Source organism: Pogonomyrmex barbatus, unplaced genomic scaffold, assembly GCF_055798465.1.
Source record: "Pogonomyrmex barbatus isolate J1 unplaced genomic scaffold, ASM5579846v1 scaffold19, whole genome shotgun sequence".
In the NCBI taxonomy this organism is placed as follows: Eukaryota; Metazoa; Arthropoda; class Insecta; order Hymenoptera; family Formicidae; genus Pogonomyrmex; species Pogonomyrmex barbatus.
In genome coordinates, this window is record NW_028297115.1 from 4,792,147 (window position 1) to 4,811,538 (window position 19,392).

General features: G+C 44.4%; 1 protein-coding gene and 1 pseudogene across 2 annotated transcripts; both read right to left on the bottom strand.

Moving 5' to 3' along the window:
• Positions 1–1,116: 1,116 nt before the first annotated feature.
• Positions 1,117–8,154, bottom strand: LOC148936963 (uncharacterized; annotated as a pseudogene). Its single transcript, XR_016138905.1, has 2 exons — positions 1,791–8,154; positions 1,117–1,711 (listed from the first exon to the last, which is right to left on the bottom strand). The product of XR_016138905.1 is annotated as an uncharacterized LOC148936963 (transcript).
• Positions 8,155–13,731: 5,577 nt separating this feature from the next.
• On the bottom strand, positions 13,732–18,937 carry LOC148936964 (uncharacterized). The gene is made up of 2 exons (XM_089075509.1): positions 15,201–18,937; positions 13,732–15,128 (listed from the first exon to the last, which is right to left on the bottom strand). The coding sequence occupies exon 2, from the start codon at positions 14,947–14,949 to the stop codon at positions 13,732–13,734; it is 1,218 nt and encodes a 405-aa protein (XP_088931635.1). The 5' UTR covers positions 14,950–15,128; positions 15,201–18,937.
• Positions 18,938–19,392: the final 455 nt, after the last annotated feature.

Sequence of the window (19,392 nt, forward strand, 5' to 3'; positions counted from 1 at the left end):
CCCTTATTTTAAATGGGAAATATAATCCTTGAGATATTTGTGTGGTTGCTTCTTTAAAGTTTTCTTTAGTATTCGATTTTTTATCGCAGTTAGATATTCTAGATTTCTGTGTCTTCCGCGTGTTGTGTCAATTCGTCAAGTATTGCGTTGGTAATTTTAAAATGTTCCTTTATGTTTTCGCTACTTATTTTTGCTGTTATTGTCGTTTCTAATTTTTTGATCGTGTCAGCTAAAACGTTTTCGTTAGCTTGAATTATCTTTTCGTGATTGTTTATATGCGTTATCGTCGCGTTTATAATTTTAATTTGATTTTTTATTATGTGCTTTTATTTTCTCTTTTTCGACGAACGCTTTGATTCGGTTCGCGTACACGTTTATTGTTCGGCGGCCCATTTTTATTTTATAATTTACGTCGCCCGTGTTTTCTAAAATTACATAGTGTCCGATCCATAACGCGTCTAATTTTTTCGATCACCCTCGTCGAAATATTTCGTCGTACAATAGGAGTAGGAATATAGGGCCGGTTCTAACCCAGGTCCTCCGAAGGGGGTGCGGGTGTGCGGGGGGAACGGACGGCGCGGGGAAGAGGGGAGGGGGAAGTCCGAGGCGGCGATCCTTTGAACTGAGAGTGGGGGAGGAGATAAGATAGTAGGATTCGGTGAAGGGGATATAAACAAGTGAATAAAAAAGTAGATAAACAAATAGATAAACAAGAAGATAAATACATAGATAAATAAATAGAAAATTGTGACTCGAAGGACATGACGTCACGGGGAGGGTAGTGAAGAAAGACGAAACGAGGTAAGATAAACAAATAAGATAAGATAGCAAGGCAATATAAACAAAATGGGCGACGAAGATGATATAAAAATATTGGACAGGGCGCGTGGACATGACGTCAGAGGGGGAGGGGGCCGCCGCCGCCGCCGCCGCCGCCGCCGCCGAGTAAAAAATAAATATCTCTCTCTCTCGTATTATCTCTTCCGTTGCGGCTCCCTCTCTCTTATGGCGAATGTTATTTTTTCTAATTATTTTATGGTGGGGGAGAAAGAAATGAAAGAAATATATGTTTTTTGCATATTATATATGTTTATATTTTTAAACAAATTGAATACATTTTTAAGTGTGAAATGTTTTTATTCACATGTTTTTTTCTTATACACTAAAAACTAAAGCTAACAGCTCGCAATCGACGAGTTGGCGTCTATCGAATGTATCACAATCGCGTATCGCGTTCGGCACTTCCTCGGGATCTGTTACTACAGACGCGATGTTGGAGAATCGCGTATACTTGGTATCGATCGTATCGACGAATCTGACGAGTCGATCGAACGTCACATCGATACATTCGTCCAGAGCAAACATTCGACGTAACGTCGATTCGATCATCGTTACGCGTACGTTCAAAGATTCAAGACGTACGAGTGTAACGTCGTTCATCAGACAAATTCTGACGGTTAACGGTCCGACGCTTATAAAATTATCTTTGTAATCGTTTCGCAGCAATTTGTAGATATTCTATCGCTGCTCGTAGAGTCCCTTCCATGTTTCGAGAGACAATATCAATTCCTGTCCCCGATGATCTCCCAGAGCGATCTCTACGTAGCTCGGTGGACCAACGTTGATTCCAATTTCCAGAAATTTGTAGCCCGTGGCCGTCAGAGTGTAATGTCTGCTCAGTAAACGCACCGCGCGACGCTCCATCGAAATACTGTGGAAATTAAATATATAATATTGCACAATATTGGAAAAAAAGAGAAAAAAATAAAAAAAATGCAGTTGAAACTTACGCGTTACATTCCTTCTTTTGTTTTTCGCCATTGTACGGTGCGCTGCTTCCTTTGGCGGAATACATTGCGTGTTGTTCGAATGATGGAGGAGCGGAATACCTTTTTTATCGTGCAGATCGTTCGATGGAGGAGGACTGATCGCGTAAATTTTTTATATGGCAAACCGTTAATCTCTTCCCTCCTTCCTCTCCCCCCTTTTTCTAGAAATTTCATTGTTGCAATCAAACATGTAGCGACATGTTCGCAAAAAAGAGAGCGATGACGTTCAAATTTTTTTCTAGGAAGAGCCCGCGAAAAGATAGCTCTTCGTAGAAATCTACATACGTGTCGCGGCGTGTTAAGAGAAGCGCCGATACTCTGCTGCTATAAACAAATAGAGGAAACCTATGATGCTCCGACAAAGGGACAAAGAAATTGTCGATGATATATAATGGGTCATGGGGTGTGCAGGATCACAGTAGATGGAAGTCTAATGTGAGAGAGAAAGCTGACGTGCATACAAAAAATGTGATTGCATACAAAAAAAAACGCAAAAGTATCGCGTAGTGTCTAACGCTCAACGAGAAGAAATGGCAAGTGAAAAGGCATCGCAGGAATTTGATTATTTGGCGTATATTAGAGATTTATTAAAAATTACTTATCCAACTGAAGCAGTACGTATATTTATTCACATGTATCTTTCTAATGTTTAAAATATTAAACACAACATTGTTAAAAATATTAAACTCAATATTTTTGTAATTTGACAGACATTATCTCAATGGTATCTCAGTTGTGGAAACCGTGCAAGTACAGAATCTTATGAAAATTCAGATACACCACTCGAATGGGATACGTAACTTTTTCTCCTTTTTTTCTTTTTCTCTCTTTTGTCTTTTTTCCTTTATTTGATATGTGATGTATTGTGTGAAATTGAGATTTTTTTATTATTTTTTGTAATATTTATGCACATATGATATCAAAATTAATGGTTTTATGAATATTAATCATCGGCGGTGGATACGGTATCAGCGTCGCCAATACAAGGAGTATTTATACTTTTTATGGGAAGAAATTACTCGCGAGGACGTATTTGATTTGCAGAGACTCTTTGGTTTACGTCCATATGAAGATGATGATGAAGAAGTGTGATGAACTTTTTCTACAGGTATTCTCATTACTTTGAATAATTACATAATTAATTGAATAATTACATAAGTAATAAAGATCCACAAATGAATATATATACAATAAATAAAAGTGCATTGTATGAGTTATTCTTTTGCATTAAATAAATATTAAAAAAATTTTTCACTTTTTTTTAAATCGTGAATTCAATTTCTTTGTCATGTGCATGACTGACACACTGACCTACCCGACACGCGCGAGTCACCCCGGCAAAATAAACTTCTCGGCGTTATATGATAAGAAGCGGTACGTCGATCGTTAGAATTATCAACGCATGGGAAAGAAATAAAAAAACATAATTCGTATATCATATTTATTTTATTCATGGTTATCTGACCACCAATTAAATAATTTGAATATATTTTGTAATGCGCAATTAGTATAGTGATATCCGCATCGCATAGTATTATCAGCGTCCAGATTGTTTAGAGAATCTATGTCTTCGTAATCAGCATCCAGAGTCTCGATGTACACTCGCTCATCGTCCAGAAGCAAATTCCACAGCCATTGTCGTTTTTCATGTCCCTTGACATATACGACAGCATCGCTGTCATCGTCGTCGTCGTCGTCGTCGTCGTCGTCGTCTTCTTCCGTTCCATGCACAGCCTTTGTAATCAAACTCTTAGCTTTGCTGTATGAAATCGTTCCGTCGCAGTCCCATCGCAGTCTATGGTGATGACGTATCACCCAGCGTGTGCGAGACTTGTCGGCACTTGCAAGGAAATGCCATGGTATAGGGCTTGCGAAAATGAGAAAGAACTGTCCGTTTTCTGAGAGCGGCAAACTCCTTTACAACAAACTGTCCTCCAATGAGAAAACCTTGTAGGTCTACGAACGTTGGTGCGACCATGACGAGCAATTTTTGGAGACTGCGGTCGATTTCGATGTATCGTAGATTTTATTGTCTCTCTCTCTCATGCCAGCGATGTTCTTAGGTGATCTTGCGTACAACATTGGTCAACGGATTGTAGTGAACCACACGATCGTGTATAATGAGACAGTACGCGGTGGTATTCATCGGTACGTTCTCCTTAGTCTCAAATTTCAATTTCACGTCCACGGTTGCGCTCTTGACTGATTCGTTTTGTCGAGAACAATCGATGATTACGAATGGATTATGCAGAAAAGACGTGAGACGGTGAGACTCGGCTCGAGATATTCGTATCCGTAGTAACCCTTGTAGAAATGCGCGTACGTTTCATACAACACGGACCATCTGTTTTTGTCGAAATCAAGATTTATATCGTCGTACGGATAACATTCCGAATTCAGATAAAGTTTCACGTTGGTTAAGTTGCAGTCGTCGAATCGGCTCGTGTCCTTAGCCATGACATTTTTGCGACCTGCTTGCAGAGCGAAGATGATGTATCGCGGCTTCTCGAGCTGAGTAGCGGTCTTGATGGCCCACGAATGCTTGGTTGTACGCTATAATAGCGGAAACTCGTACAGATTCCACGAGCGAAAAGCCATGCTCAAGTATCGTTCGCTCTCCAAAGTGCGCAGCATCGATAGTTTTTTTATTTCGCTCAATAACACGTGTGGCATTCATCATTGTATCTTGAATAAGTCGATCACGGGGTCCAATGTCGAATTTCCCATCAGACAATTGTTGTCGTTACGCGATCGTATCAAGATCAACTCGTGACGAGCGTTGATTACCACGTGTCTGTAATCCTCGCAGAATCCCAACAATGTAGAGAGATACGCAAAAGTTAAAATATCCATCCGCGTTAGTACGCGCATCCCAACCGGCATTCCTCAGAATCACGCTTCTGTCGGATGATGCCGTTACGTAATATTTGAGCGTGCTGGTTACGCCCACGTTTCTGTTACGATCAATCTCCACACCATCAAGCTCGTATCGAATCTCATCGAACAGGAACGCGACAAAATTATTTCCCAACACCACATCAGATCCCTCGACAACTCTGTTCTTCGTTAGTTTTCCCTCGATATAGAAAGCTTTCGTACGGCAATGTGTACAGATCCTGTTGCTGTATAGGTATTCTTATCTCATCGCTGTACCCCGAACGTCGTATTGGCGAACGAGTTGTACGCATGAGTCTCAATCTTGGCGATGCAATCGTCAAAGATTGGCTCGTCTTCGATGTTTAGGATATCAGTCATTTCACAAGTTGCGCACCGCGAATCCTAAAGCTTGGAAAAATTTAACGTTCGACGCGTTAAGTTTCTTCCTCTTCTTGACGCAGCCGGATGAGCGAATATTGTCGATCGATGTTTTCTTTGTAAAAGATGCGTTATCTCTCTGCGTATGCTTCGCTTCGTTCAACATGAGCATCTCAAATGTCACGCTCGCATTATCGCTGTCGCTGTCGTACGTGCAATCTGATGGTGATCTCTTCTCCTCTGAAATCGAGCAATCGTCCGTTTTGGTCAACAATGCGTATCGTTAGCTCCGTAATGCTCCGTACGATGACTGGCAGGTAAATGATCTGCATCGGCCTTTCCGATATCTTATATTCTGGCGACACGCTCGGTGAAAATTCGTGTATCGTGTGCACACTTTTGTCGTTGCTGTATGCGCCCGCGGTCACGTTGCACTCTACACGGATAATGTTTACGTTCATTATGTTGATCGACACGTCCGATTCGTGCCACCTTCGCGGTTGCAGTATACGCCTCGAGAAACCCAGCAGCGATCCAATGTTATGGGACTTGTTAAAGTTTATTCTGTAGACGCATTTAATCTCACATCTCATCGTGTTGTAATTTGCGCGGAGCACTATCGGGTATTCTCCAATCTCGTCATCGCCGCGCGCGGTGTCACCAGCGTTATCCTCGGGCGCGTCGCGTCGCGGACGTTTCCATAAAATCTCACGTTTCAAAAATTGATTTATGGCAGTTCATACGACCCCTCGGGAATCGTAATTTCTGCGTCGTCTTTGCCAAAATAAAATGTATTGTTCGAAGCGTTTACATTCGGTATCGTGTGATAAGTCTCTAAAATTGTTAGACCAAGCTCGTAGTCATCGTCGCTCAAATCTATGGTTGGAAAGTAATTTGCCGCGAGAACGCTGCTCTTCCCGCTCAGCGTAAGCGTCAGCGACATGATGGAAAAAGCGTTCGATAAATATTGAGACGCCGCGACATTTTGTCTTTTTAAATTTACGCACATCGACCGTTTTGGAGAAGAAACCACAAGCATAGCTATCCGCAGACGCTCTGATCGTACGTCTGATAAAACGTTCGATTGTATTCCATCGTAACATCGTCTCCGAATCGTATCAGTTCCTTGGGCGGTCGAAGATTACCGAAACTGTCAAAGTACACAACGCGATTGTTTCTCTTTGCGTACGCTATCCAATGAGTGCCGGGACCCGTCGTGTCGTCCAGATTTACGATACCGCTCTCTTTTCGACGCGCGTCGCTAATCGGTAATGCGTCACGCATAAAAACGCCTCTAAAGTATGGTACGCGCATACGCTTCACCAGCTGGTCCAATTGTACGTTGGTGATTACACCCGTAGGTACTTTTATTATCTCTTTGGCGTTTTTTTTTCTTTTTTTCTTTTTTTCGCTGTTACGCCTCGTCCGCGGTTGTACGGAGCGAAATAGAATCCCCGTCCGTATTTGTACGGAGCGAGATATAGTCCCCGTCCGTATTTGTACGGAGCGAGATACAGTCCCTGTCCGCGCGTTTCCATCGCACGACGTTACAGTTCCTCGAGTTGACGTTGCGCGACTTTCCTGTCATTTACCGCTTTCGCCACGCTGGCCGCTCCGCTGATCAAAGATCCGAGCGCGCCCAAAATTGGCAAAATCGGAAACACACCACCTCGTTTCGCCGTTGGAAGTATTCGTTTCTTTTTTTTGCCGGCTTTTTTCTTCGCCTTCATATCCATGCCGATCTTGATCTTGGCTTTCATCGCTGCCCAAACGGCTGCAGCTGCAGCTTTCTCGCTCAGAGCCGAATCTCTCGCGATGACGCGTTCTAAGGCTTTATCGGCGAGTACCTTGTCCGCCGCGTGTCTGTCGATGAGATCGTTGCTCTGAGAATACGCAATGTCGTGTTCACGGCACGCCGCGTCCAGTGGATTTATGCCCGTTTCTCTCTGGCTAATCGCTCTTTCAGCCGAGTACCGATACGAGAGTATGGATCGCAAAACTGATAGCCGGGGATATGTAGTTCGAAAGGAAACGCGTTTATCGCTCGATTGAGCAGACCTCCACCACAGCTTTTGTTCAACGTTGCTGCTGACATGCGCTATAATCCTTTATCTTCGGTGCAGGACCGTCTATATGATCTCGATCCCACGATTGATTATAATACTCGACGCAGCGACGATAGGTTTGAAACTCCAAATCCGCCTTTATATGTCCCGGAAGCTTATCTCACACGTGATCGATATAAGTACCGCACACGCGTAACAGTATGATCTTCGGTATATATTGCAACTGCTGAGCGCTCAAATCCCGAATATCGGAGGGATGCGACAGCGAGAGATACACTTTTGCTACTGAGCGATTCGCGATTTCACGCGCCTATAAATAGGCGTTCGATCGAAGTCTAGATAACGCAGTGCGAACATGAAATTTGTACGGCAGCCGCTGATGATACGCGTCGCGACTGCTGTACTGTGACGAGAAAGCGCGAATGATGGGAGACATCGCGACGGAGCGCAAGCATGGTGAAATGTTACTATACGCGCCATCATTTGCGGGCCGTCGAATTGTGGTAAAACCAACGTTCTCATAAGCTTGCTCGAGAGTTCATACGTATACGTTTCGAGAACGTGTACGTATACTCGAAATCGTTGCAACAATCGAAATATCGATATCTCGAAACTTTGTTGACATCGATAGAAGAAATCGGCTACTTTATGTTCTCCAACAACAGTGACGTCATTCCACCGAGCGAGGCACGTCCCAATTCGATCTTCGTCTTCGACGACGTTGCGTGCGATAAACAAGATGCTGTGAGAGAATACTTTTCGATGAGCCGCCATTCGAACGTCGATTGCTTCTATCTCTGTCAGACGTACGTGAGGATACCTAAACATCTGATACGTGACAATGCGAACCTGCTGATTCTGTTCAAACAGGATGGTACCAACTTGAAACATGTTTACAACGATCACGTGAATACCGACATGTCATACGATGAATTCTGTGCGTTATGCCGCGATTGTTGGCAACGTGAGTATGGATTTCTAGTGATAGATAAGGACAGTCCGCTTATCAATGCGATACAGAAAGGAATTTCATACGTTTGCAGTACCGTAACGTGGTTAATCGATGTCGATACGTCAAGCAGGCAACATGGATAACACCAAAGATCGCAAGAAAATAGCAAAACAGATTGCGAAAACGAGCGATTCGATTCGCAAAAAATATCGCGCTTTAAAAATTGGTAAAATAGCTGAAGATACAGCGTTAGAGAAACGCTTCAAGCCCATCGTCGAACTTCTGAAACAGATTGTTGAAAAAACCGAGGAATCTCAATCGATTGAAAAAGAAGCAAAGGATCTCGGTATTAAGAAAAAACAAAAACGTGAAGACAGCGATAACGATATTACTACTACTAACAAGGATTCATGGATTCATTGAACGGATATTGGATGATTGAAATTAATGCCGCAGTCTAAAAAACGACGTACAACGAAAGAATTGAAAGCCGCGTCAGATTCATTCGTGTTCGAGTCTACACCGATACAACCATCGAAAGACCCACCGAAAGAACCACCGCTGTTCCTGCAAAAGGAAGATGTTTTCGAAACAAAAGACGTCAATGAACCGTCATTCGAAACAATCATCAGACAGACTCTGCAAACGCAACAAAGTCGAGAGGCGTTGCATAATCAGCCAGCTGGGACCATTGGGGCAAAAGTACGTAAGCCGTCTCCTCGATGATAATGGAAAAAACGATACATTTGATCGCGTATACGGTGTTTATTTCGATAAAAATAATGGTGCGATGCTTAGTGACAAGAAATTTGACGTTGACAAAAATGACTCCATAATCATAGACAATGTGAGATACAATGGTACACTAGGATTGTACGAATTGATCTTCAAGAGACTTCCCGATGACGCAGTTTTTACCGAGAATGACAAACAAACGTATAAAAGTATATTGTTAACAACAAATGCTCATAGACGTGGTCACAGCGCCCATAATTCCATCAAGGGCAATAAGGGATCCAAGTATATTATCATTGCTCCGATCGTATCTACATATGGAAGTAGCGATAAAAAGAGTGCAGGCGTGAGCAATATACCAACCGCCATGAAATTAAACGACAACAAGATCGATTACATGCATTGGGACGATCCCAACGAGCTGGTGAATTGACTCCGATTGCTCGATGCTTCGCACCGAGCTGGTAACAACGCTCACGACAACGAGATGCTGTCGATCATCGAGGAACTTCGCGAAGCCGGCATTATTATAAATTAATCGCGTATCGACGAAACGAGCCAGTCGATTAACGTCAGTGAGGAAAAAAACAATTTTAAATTGTATATCTTATTTACTATTAAACATTGTCGAAACATGCGATCCGATGGACGTGAAAAAAATGTTAGCTCCGAGAGGCGACGACTCGTTGAGGAATTGCACACTCCGGCGAGGAGAAATTTTCCGCGAAGACGTGTCATAATTCGAGGATACGACATCTGTGGCAGGCTGACATCGTCGAGATGCGTCCGTACTCGAGGTTCAACAGAGGCCATCACTACATATTCACCGTTATCGATGCGTTGAGCAAGTACGCCTGGGTCGTACCGCTCAAGAGCAAGGTCGGAAGCGAGAGACGGCTAACGCTATCGCTAAGATAATTCGAGAGAGCGGAAGTTGCCCGAGAAACTTGCAAACGGGAAAGGAATTTTATAACGCCGATGTGCAAAAACTCTTGAAAAAATACAACGTTAATCATTATTCCACTATGGGGTTTGTGGTACACCAATGTGGTGGTTCGTTTATCCACCACCAAAAATGTTGTCGATCTGTTGAGTCTCCGACGCTGGTAGTCCGCTGTTTAATTACGAGGCGGAATGGGCGACGGGGAATGGAAGGTTGTCGTGCTGGTTCCCAGAAATAGATGAATCTCATGCGTACATTTTAGGCATATTTAATAGAGACAAGAAAACGTCGTGTACATTAACGGCGCGGCGCGGGCGTTTGAGTTCCTCGCGTATAAGAGGAGTCGCCGGTGTTGGCCGGGGAGCGTGATTCCTCTGCGAAACGTTGCGTGCGTCGCTCACGGGCACCGGCTCCGCCGTGATGAGGCGTCCGGGCTCGTGTGGCCAGAGCGGCTTCGATGGAAGTCGAGGCCTCGGTCTGCGAGGCGGCGTGGAACGTAGATTGCCGGTGGTCTCGGCGGGGCGTTCCCCGCGTGATGCTCCCCAAGTCGAGGGGTACTAGGCGCCACGGAGCGATGGAGAGCTCCAGTCGTAGTCCTGTGAAGCTCGGGACGGATGGACGGTGGTGTGCTGCGATCTGCGGCGGAAACCTCGCCCGTTGCGGGGTGACTGGTTCGCCACGTGCGTCCCTGCGGGCCGGAAAATGAATTGCGGCCCGGCGTAGGCGGACAAGTCCGCGGAGCTGCTGCGTGCGGCCGCGGTGGCGTTCGCGACGTTGGGCCGGATGTGTGGCTGTCGGCCGACGAGGAGGAAGTCGAGAGGGCGCCAAATAGGTCGACCAGACGGTCTCGCTCAGAGGCCGTGGGGCGATGTTCGCTCCTCCGCGCTGGCGGCGCGGGCTCTGATCGACGTGGTGTTCCCGGTGTCGGTGTCCGGCCGTCTCGTCGTCCTCCCAGCCACGTGGTCCGCTCTGCGCTGGTGGCGGGGGTAGTCCTCCCCGCTGAGATGGCGGCCAGCAGGCCGCTGGGGCACGGGCGGATGCGGCTGCGAGGTCGGCGGCTGTGTAGCGGTGGCTGCGACGTGGTGGCGGGATCTGGAGTCGTCTCTGCGGCGTGGTCTTCCTCCGATGCTTGCGATGGTGGCTCGTTCAGGTGCCTCTCGGCAGGAATGCCTAGAGTCCACTCAACGGCGTGAACGGCCGCTGAGAAGAGTTCGGCGAGAGGAGGCACGGCGTGAACGGCCGCGTCGAGAGGTAAGGAGCCCCTCTATGGCGTGAACGGCCACCGAGGGGAGAGTACGACCTGTGTAGGGTCGGTAACGCCGGCAAAAAGAGCCGTATAGCTGACCGCAAGCGGTCGGACCTCAGTGTCTCCTTAGCCGTGTACGGGCCCCAGAGCGCACTTAGGGGTAGTGCCGGTTGCTGGTGCTGGCCGCTCTTATATAGCGGCCGTGTGGTCTTCCGCGCACGAGTTGCTGATTGTCCGGGTGGCCATCTCGCGGCGAGCGCGAGTATCACTCTCGTACGCGGGCGGGCCTTACGGCTTTTCACGAGCGCACGAGCGGACGGTCGGACGGCTGGCCATCTCGTGGCGAGCGTGTGTCACTCCCGTGCGCGGGCCCACGGTGTCAGGGCGTGGCAGCGCGGTGGCGCGCGCCGGCGCGCTCGTTGCAGGGCCGGAGTGGCGGTGACCGCCACACCACGTATACGGTGTTGAAGGTATCGATCGTCGAACGATTCAATCACACGCTTAAGAACGACATGTGGGAGATGTTTACGCTCAACGGCACTTACAAGTGGGTCGACGCGCTACCGCGTCTCGTGTCAGATTACAACGTGCGCAAGCATCGCACTATCGGCATGCGACTCGCTGACGTAACTCCCGCAATCATCAAAAGACTCTTGGATACGGTATACAGCGCGATAAAGATCGCAGGTCCAGCAAAGTTCAAAGTAGGCGAATCGGTACGCGTGAGCAAGTACAAGACAGTTTTCGAAAAAGGTTACACGCCAAATTGGACCACCGAGGTTTAAGATTGTTTAAGATTGTTAAAGTGCAGCGTACTAATCCCGTAACTTATCTGCTCGAGGACTATCGGTCGCGGGCGCGTTCTACAAGCACGAATTGCATCGCGCGACTCATCCGGACGTGTATCTCGTAGAGAAAGTACTACGCAGGAAGGAAGACAAGGTTTACGTCAAGTAGTTGGGATTCGATAGATCGCATAACTCATGGATAAACAAAAGCAGTGTGATTTAATTCATTTTTTTATTTTACAATGTATTAAAAAATAAATATACACTGTATACATGTATACAAAGAGTTTTTATTTATTTGTTATTTTTTTTCTTCCATTACATTTTTTTAAACTATACATGTATGCAACTTACGAGAACACATGTAAAACTACATTATAAACAATATATGTATTAAGCCAAGTATACATTAAATAAATCGAAGAGAAAATTAAAGCTAATTCCTCAGCAAGCAGGATCTTGATTGTTATTATAAATTTTATATATAAAATAAATTTGAACAGCTAAATTTTATTGTAAAACTAAAAAAAATAAAAATTACAAAAAATACATACATCTATATTATATAACAGTATCGTATAAAACTATAAGAATACATACGTTCATACATACGTACATAGATATGATACATAGGTACGTACATACATATATACGTGCATATATGCATACATATAAACTACATATACAAATATATAAAATATATATACATTGTATAAACATGTATATATATATATATATATATATATATATATTACAATGGAATCCGCCAATGTCCCCACGATAACGTCTCGAATCCGATACGATGTATGATTATCGTTTGTCATCGTACGGATGCAGAGCGATTTTCGACTCGGCACGTATATACTTGATGTAGCTTGGATCTTATATATGACTGGCGACGAGTCATTTCGATCTCTTCATTCAAGCACCGCGTGTAATCGTCGAACGTTATTGTTCGCGCTACGATGTTATTTTTTACACTTTTCGCCTTTTTAATGTCTTTTCTGTCGTCCACCCTCACCGCGTACATCTTCGCTCTGAGTCCGACGAATTCTGTCATTATCGCACCGTTATTCTCATCCTTCATTAGACCGGGTACTTTTTTATTCACGAGAGGCATCCCGTACGCGTTGTCCGGTGGATAATCGCTCGTATCGAATTTAGCGATATCGCATTTCATCATCTCGTACACATCGTCGCACTGGATGTGGTATACGAGACTGTCCGTGTCGATGTTCATTACTTTACGTTTCTCGCGATACAGCGGTGACATGTATTCGTGATGAAATTCGTACAAGCAGATTTTCGATATGTCGAGTATACATATACCCACGTAAATCGGTTTGTCAAATTTCACTTCGAGTTTACGCAGTTCGACGGCGATTAAGTTTTCCGCAAAGACGCTGCGGCTGTGGAAATTTGGTTTCGCGATTATTGCTTTCGCGCCATATCGTCCCATTTGGTCAAAAGTTTAACGTCGACGTGATTGCGCACATTTTCCATTGTTTTACCGAATACCGCGTTGTTCATTAATTTGTACAAATTTTTCTCAAAATCATTTTTCGCGCACGTTCTAAAGTGTGTATTGAGTTCGATATAATCGCGCAGCCAGGCGGATTGAGCAAATTGTAGTACGCGATGTATCTTTGTGATACGAAGACCGTGGCGTGTACATTGCTGCAGGTTGCGATAGTGGATGACATACCGCTTCTTATCATATATCGTCGCGAGAAGTTTATCCTGCCGCGTGCCGGGTGGTTTATCGCGCGTCGGACAGAAAGGTAAGTCAGTGTGTCGATCATGCAAATGATGCGGATACTCGAGATCGACCTCGAAAATATAACCCGTAGGCGAATCCGGAGCGATCGCGCTCGCGTCAAAGTTCTCAACCCATCGAAATTCGGCATAGGGCAGCGGTTAATACATCGCCCATCCGTACAGATTGTTCACGTCAAAGTATATAAGGTATGACGACGATTTCGATGGGTCGTACGAACGCATGTACTTGTTATTGGCCTGCGCGTATCTGCCGGAACATTGACTGAGACCGCCGCATATACCGCGCTCGATAAATATAACCATATCGGTGAGCAACTCAAATTTTACGCGCGTATGTTTCAGCATGGCGTCCCACGTGAAACCTGGCAATGTGTAGTAATGAGGGGGATCGAGTCCATAATTCGTGACGCAACTTTCGCGAAAATTTTCGAAAACGTCGGCTAATAACAAGACATCGGTCTTGAGATATAAATCACTGTATTCGCCGAGAGTTCGGATGGAAAACCGTTGCCAAACGTTCGCGGCGTGCGCGTAATCGTTCTCCGACACCGTGTCACCGGTCAACGAGCTATAGAATGATTCGTGCGATGGTAAACGCGTGTCCTGCAGCTGGTCCGCGCGATCCACGTATTCGTACGGAAAGACACCTTTGCGTGTCAACAAGTCAAAATCTTCGTTTGATACCGTGGAAAATTCGGAATGTAAAATTTTCAATTTTTCTTTCGTTAGAAAAGATGCCAATTTATCGAGGCTGGTATTTAAAAATTTGTACGAATCTATGAACCGCAGGCGTACGCAATTTCGTGAATCTGATCTCTCGGTGGTATCTTGAACATGTTTTGTAAACGAAATATATTTTTCTTTTGTTATCGGCAGCACGTCGACCCTGCCTTCGAACACCGTAGCTATTTCCGTAGCTATTTCCGTGATAAAGTGCGCGTCATAACCGGATAAATTGTAAAATACTATGGGAATGCAATATGAATCTTTATAATTTAAATTACAATTTGAGTGCGCGAGACCACGGTAACGACCAGTAAGATGGCAATGATCGCGTATCCGTGTGTCATCCGACGCAAATGGTTTTTCACAAATATGACAACGCGTCGCGCTACGATATGCCTCCCACTGCTCTCTCGATAACGTTTCCATGGGGACATTCGCGGATAACAGAATTTTTACTTGATGCGCCAAATCTTCGAGTTGCCGAACGAACCACGCAACGCAGTTTTCGCCGCGACGAAATCGATATACCGATAACGCGTCGTCGTACGAGCATCGCACGTAGTATCCGATGCTAAATACCTCGTGCTGCTGATAAGTATACGATGCGTCTTCCTTATCTGCCGGTTCCATTCGCCGTAGTACGCACTCCAAGTCCGCGTAAACGATGAATGGAAGTCGTTCTTTATTCGTGTGGTTCTTGAATTCAAGCCACTTGTCGTCCTCGCAGTCGAATGGCGCAATTGTTTATTTTTTCGCAGTCCGTTGTATGTGACTGCAATTTTTCAGACGAACTGAAGTAATGTAGACATCTGCAAACGAAAATATGATTTTTTAATAAACAATTTTATAAGAGAAATAATAAAATTTGTTAAAATACATACCGGTCGCAAAAGTATTTCTTGTGTTCTTTTTTACTCAGTTGCGAGCTCACAAGACGGGACAGATCTTTGATGTACGCGAAGTGTCCCGCGTTGTCATGGCACGGATCCTGCACGTACAATAGATTTGCGTGTTTCTCCATCTTCTTATCTGTTAACCGTATCGGGAGAATCTCCTTTTCTCCCTCGAAGCCGTTGATTGAAATGTCATTGATTCGTTCAAACTTCTTTATTTGATTTAATGTCATTGGAAACGTAATGTCTTGGAGATCTAACACTGTCGTATAATGCGGGTGCGACAATTCGATCCGTATGCCTTTCGACCGGCTGCAGAACCGCGACCACCGACCACGCGAAACACGCATTGTTCTTGGATCGTACGTTGATCACCGCTCGCTTTAACATAATTTCCCGCGGCAATTCGATGTAACATCCCGCGTGCATTGGATTATATTTATTCACGTTTACAGTCAAATTTAGAATTCGCGACAACGTCCATCCATTGTCGCGTTCTTGGAATTCGAGCGACGCCAACGTGGGTTCGATAACGTACTGCTCGTACTACTCGTCTAAATTTGACACTCGAGTTCACTATTTTTAGTGTTTATACTTTTGTTCGCGCGTTTATCGCCCATCACAAACTCGCCGTTAAATGCAGTGTTCACTTTCACACTATCATGTCTTTGTACAATGTCTCGCACTCGCTCGAGTACTACATCACCAGCGTCTTCTAAAAATTGTCGCGGCTCGATATAGTCCACATTGATCACCGCATCAGTCAATATACGGCTTTCAAATGCCGTATCAATCTCGCCCCAAACGAGAGATCCATTGTCTCTAACCAGTGCTCGCGTACTCATCACCAACGTACACGAAACGTCTTTCTAGTTGTACTTTTGCACTCGCGAGTCACGCGATCCTCACCACCACAGATTATCTATTTGCAACGGTGAGTCGAGAACGTTTAACACAGCTAAATTCCTCGAGTTGTTCAACGCACTCGTCACATCGTTGCAACTACGCGAAACATTCCACCAAGGTAGCGATTTGCTGCATTGCTCCAGCAGCTTGCGTTCCACTCGCTCTAGGTGTTCCATATTGCGAAATCTTGATTCTTTTAAATTGTTGTACTGTCTTATCAAAACAATTTTACATTTTTTTACTTTCTTTTTTTCTTTTCTCTATAGCTGCTTTAACTCGAAGCCAGTATATAAAGCGTTGTATTTCCGACATGTCCGGAGATTGATGGGAATAGAACAACCATATATGATTATTCTCGCTTCTTGGAATTATCTCTGCTACTTTTTGCCGCGAGAGGAGTAGTAATATATTGTATGCGTGTCCTCTATAATGATAATATGTGCACGTCTCCAGAATTATTTCCGCTCCTCAGAAGGAGCGGAGAAGCAGAGAGTCGAATTGTAGCGTCCCTTAACTCTTGGACGAGGAATCGGGAAATGGGGAGTTGGGATATAGTGTCTCTTTATAAAATACACCGCCACGTTCACTGATAGATGAGAGATTGAGTCCCATAACGGAGAACTTGTTAATTCTTCCAATGACCTTTCCATATTGTTTTTATATCACATCACACTCTTCCACGGAGCACTTGCATATGACTCGTTCACAATGCTGTCTTTTTTCAATTTGTGCAAATTGGGCACATGTTGCATAGCATTATCACACAGACGGACTGTTGGCAATTGGAACAAAATCGGCTGTTTAGCGCATTGAGAGTATCTATCTCGTGCTTCCTAACGGCATACAATACTCCAATGTCAGTGCTCGCCAGACGAACCATGCATTCGGCACATAGAATTAGTGCACCACCCGTTGAATAATAAAATTGTATTGAACAATACTTTTTATTATTATTCAACGCAAGGAGTTCCGAACGAGTAACAATTTTTTCTGCGTAATCCGTAAGGTCATCACTTTGATCACTTACGTAATTGATATCATCAGACAATGCGTGCTCTTCGTCTTCAATATCAATGTCAATATTGTCAATATTGTCAATCTCCATTTCTTCTTCATTTCCAAACACTTCGTCCACTATATTCACAAAGTCTTCCTTATCCATATTAAATACATTTTTTATATTTAACACATTATCCATTTTTACCGTCTATAACTATTTTTTTCACACATAGACTTCCATCTACTGTGATCCTGCACGCCCCATGACTCATTATATATCATCGACAATTTCTTTGTCCCTTTGTCGGAACATCATCACAGGTCTCCCCAATTTGTTATAGCAGCCAGAGTATCGGCGCTTCTCTTAACACGCCGCGATACGTACGTCGATTTCTACGAAGAGCTATCTTTTCGCGGATCTTTTCTCTTCCTAGAAAAAAATTTGAACGTCATCGCGCTCCTTTGCGAACATGTCGCTACATGTTTGATTGCAACAATGAAATTCCTAGAAAAAAGGGGGAGAGTAAGGAGGGAGGGATTAACGGTTTGCCAAAAAATTTATGCGATCAGTCCTCCATCGAACGATCTGCACGATAAAAAAGGTACTCCGCTCCTCCATCATTCGAACAACACGTAATGTATTCCGCCAAAGGAAGCAGCGCACCGTACAATGGCGAAAAACAAAAGAAAGAATGTAACGCGTAAGTTTCAACTGCATTTTTTAAATTTTTTTTCTCTTTTTTTCCAATATTGTGCAATATTATATATTTAATTTCCACAGTATTTCGGTGGAACGTCGCATGCGCTTACTGAGCAAACGTTACACTCTGTTGGCCACGTGTTACAAATATTTGGAAATTGGAATCAACGTTGGTCCACCGAGCTACGTGGAGATCGCTCTGGGAGATCATCGGGGACAGGAATTGATATTGTCTCTCGAAACATGGAAGGGACTCTACGAGCAGCGATAGAATATCTACAAATTGCTGCGAAATGATTACAAAGATAATTTTATAAGCGTCGGACCGTTAACCGTCAGAGTTTACCAGATGAACGACGTTACACTCATACGTTGAATCTTTGAACGTACGCGTAACGATGATCGAATCGACCCTGCGCCGTATGTTTGATCTGGACGAATGTATCGATGTGACGTTCGATCGACTCGTCAGATTCATCGATACGATCGATACCAAGTATACGCGATTCTCCAACATCGCGTCTGTTGTAACAGATCCCGAGGAAGTGCCGAACGCGATACGCGATTGTGATACATTCGATAGACGCCAACTCGTCGATTGCGAGCTGTTAGCTTTAGTTTTTAGTGTATAAGAAAAACACATGTGAATAAAAAAATTTCACACTTAAAAATGTATTCAATTTGTTTAAAACTATAAACATATATAATATGCAAAAAACATATATTTCTTTCATTTCTTTCTCCCCCACCATAAAATAATTAGAAAAAATAACATTCGCCATAAGAGAGAGGGAGCCGCAACGGAAGAGATAATACGAGAGAGAGAGATATTTATTTTTTACTCGGCGGCGGCGGCGGCGGCGGCGGCGGCGGCGGCGGCGGCGGCCCCCTCCCCCTCTGACGTCATGTCAATTTTTTATATCATCTTCGCCGCCCATTTTGTTTATATCGTCTTGCTATCTTATCCTATTTGTTTATCTCACCTCGTCTTTCTTCACTACCCCCCCCCCCTCGTGACGTCATGTCCTTCGAGTCACAATTTATTTATCTATATATTTATCTTCTTGTTTATCTATTTGTTTATCTATTTGTTTATATCCCCTTCACCTACTATCTTATCTATCCCCCCCCCCCCCCGCGGCTCAGTTCAAAGGATCGCCGCCTCGGACTTCCCCCTCCCCTCTTCCCCGCGCCTTCCGTTCCCCCCGCACACCCGCACCCCCCTCGGAGGACCTGAGTTAGAACCGGCCTAGTATACCTACTAATAGGATTTTATCTCCTACTTCGAATGTGCGTATTTTTGTTTTTCTGTCGTAGTTTTCCTTTGTTTTTTGTTTTTCCTCTTTGACGCTTTCTTTCGCTATTTGATTCACGGCTCGTATCCTTTTGCGGAGTTCCTGGGCATAGTATGATGATTTAGGTGAGCTGGTTAGACCCGTAGGTAGCGGTGCTTGGTGCCCGTAAACCAGTTCGAACGGCGTGAAACCCGTTGTGTGCGATGTCGTGTTATACGCAAACATCGCATACGGTATCCATTCATCCCAATCTGTCTGATCGTTAATATAGTGTTATAAA

Bases quoted from the DNA above. Each gene is read 5' to 3' on its own strand.
- LOC148936964 (XM_089075509.1), bottom strand. From the start codon at position 14,949: ATGGAACCGGCAGATAAGGAAGACGCATCGTATACTTATCAGCAGCAC.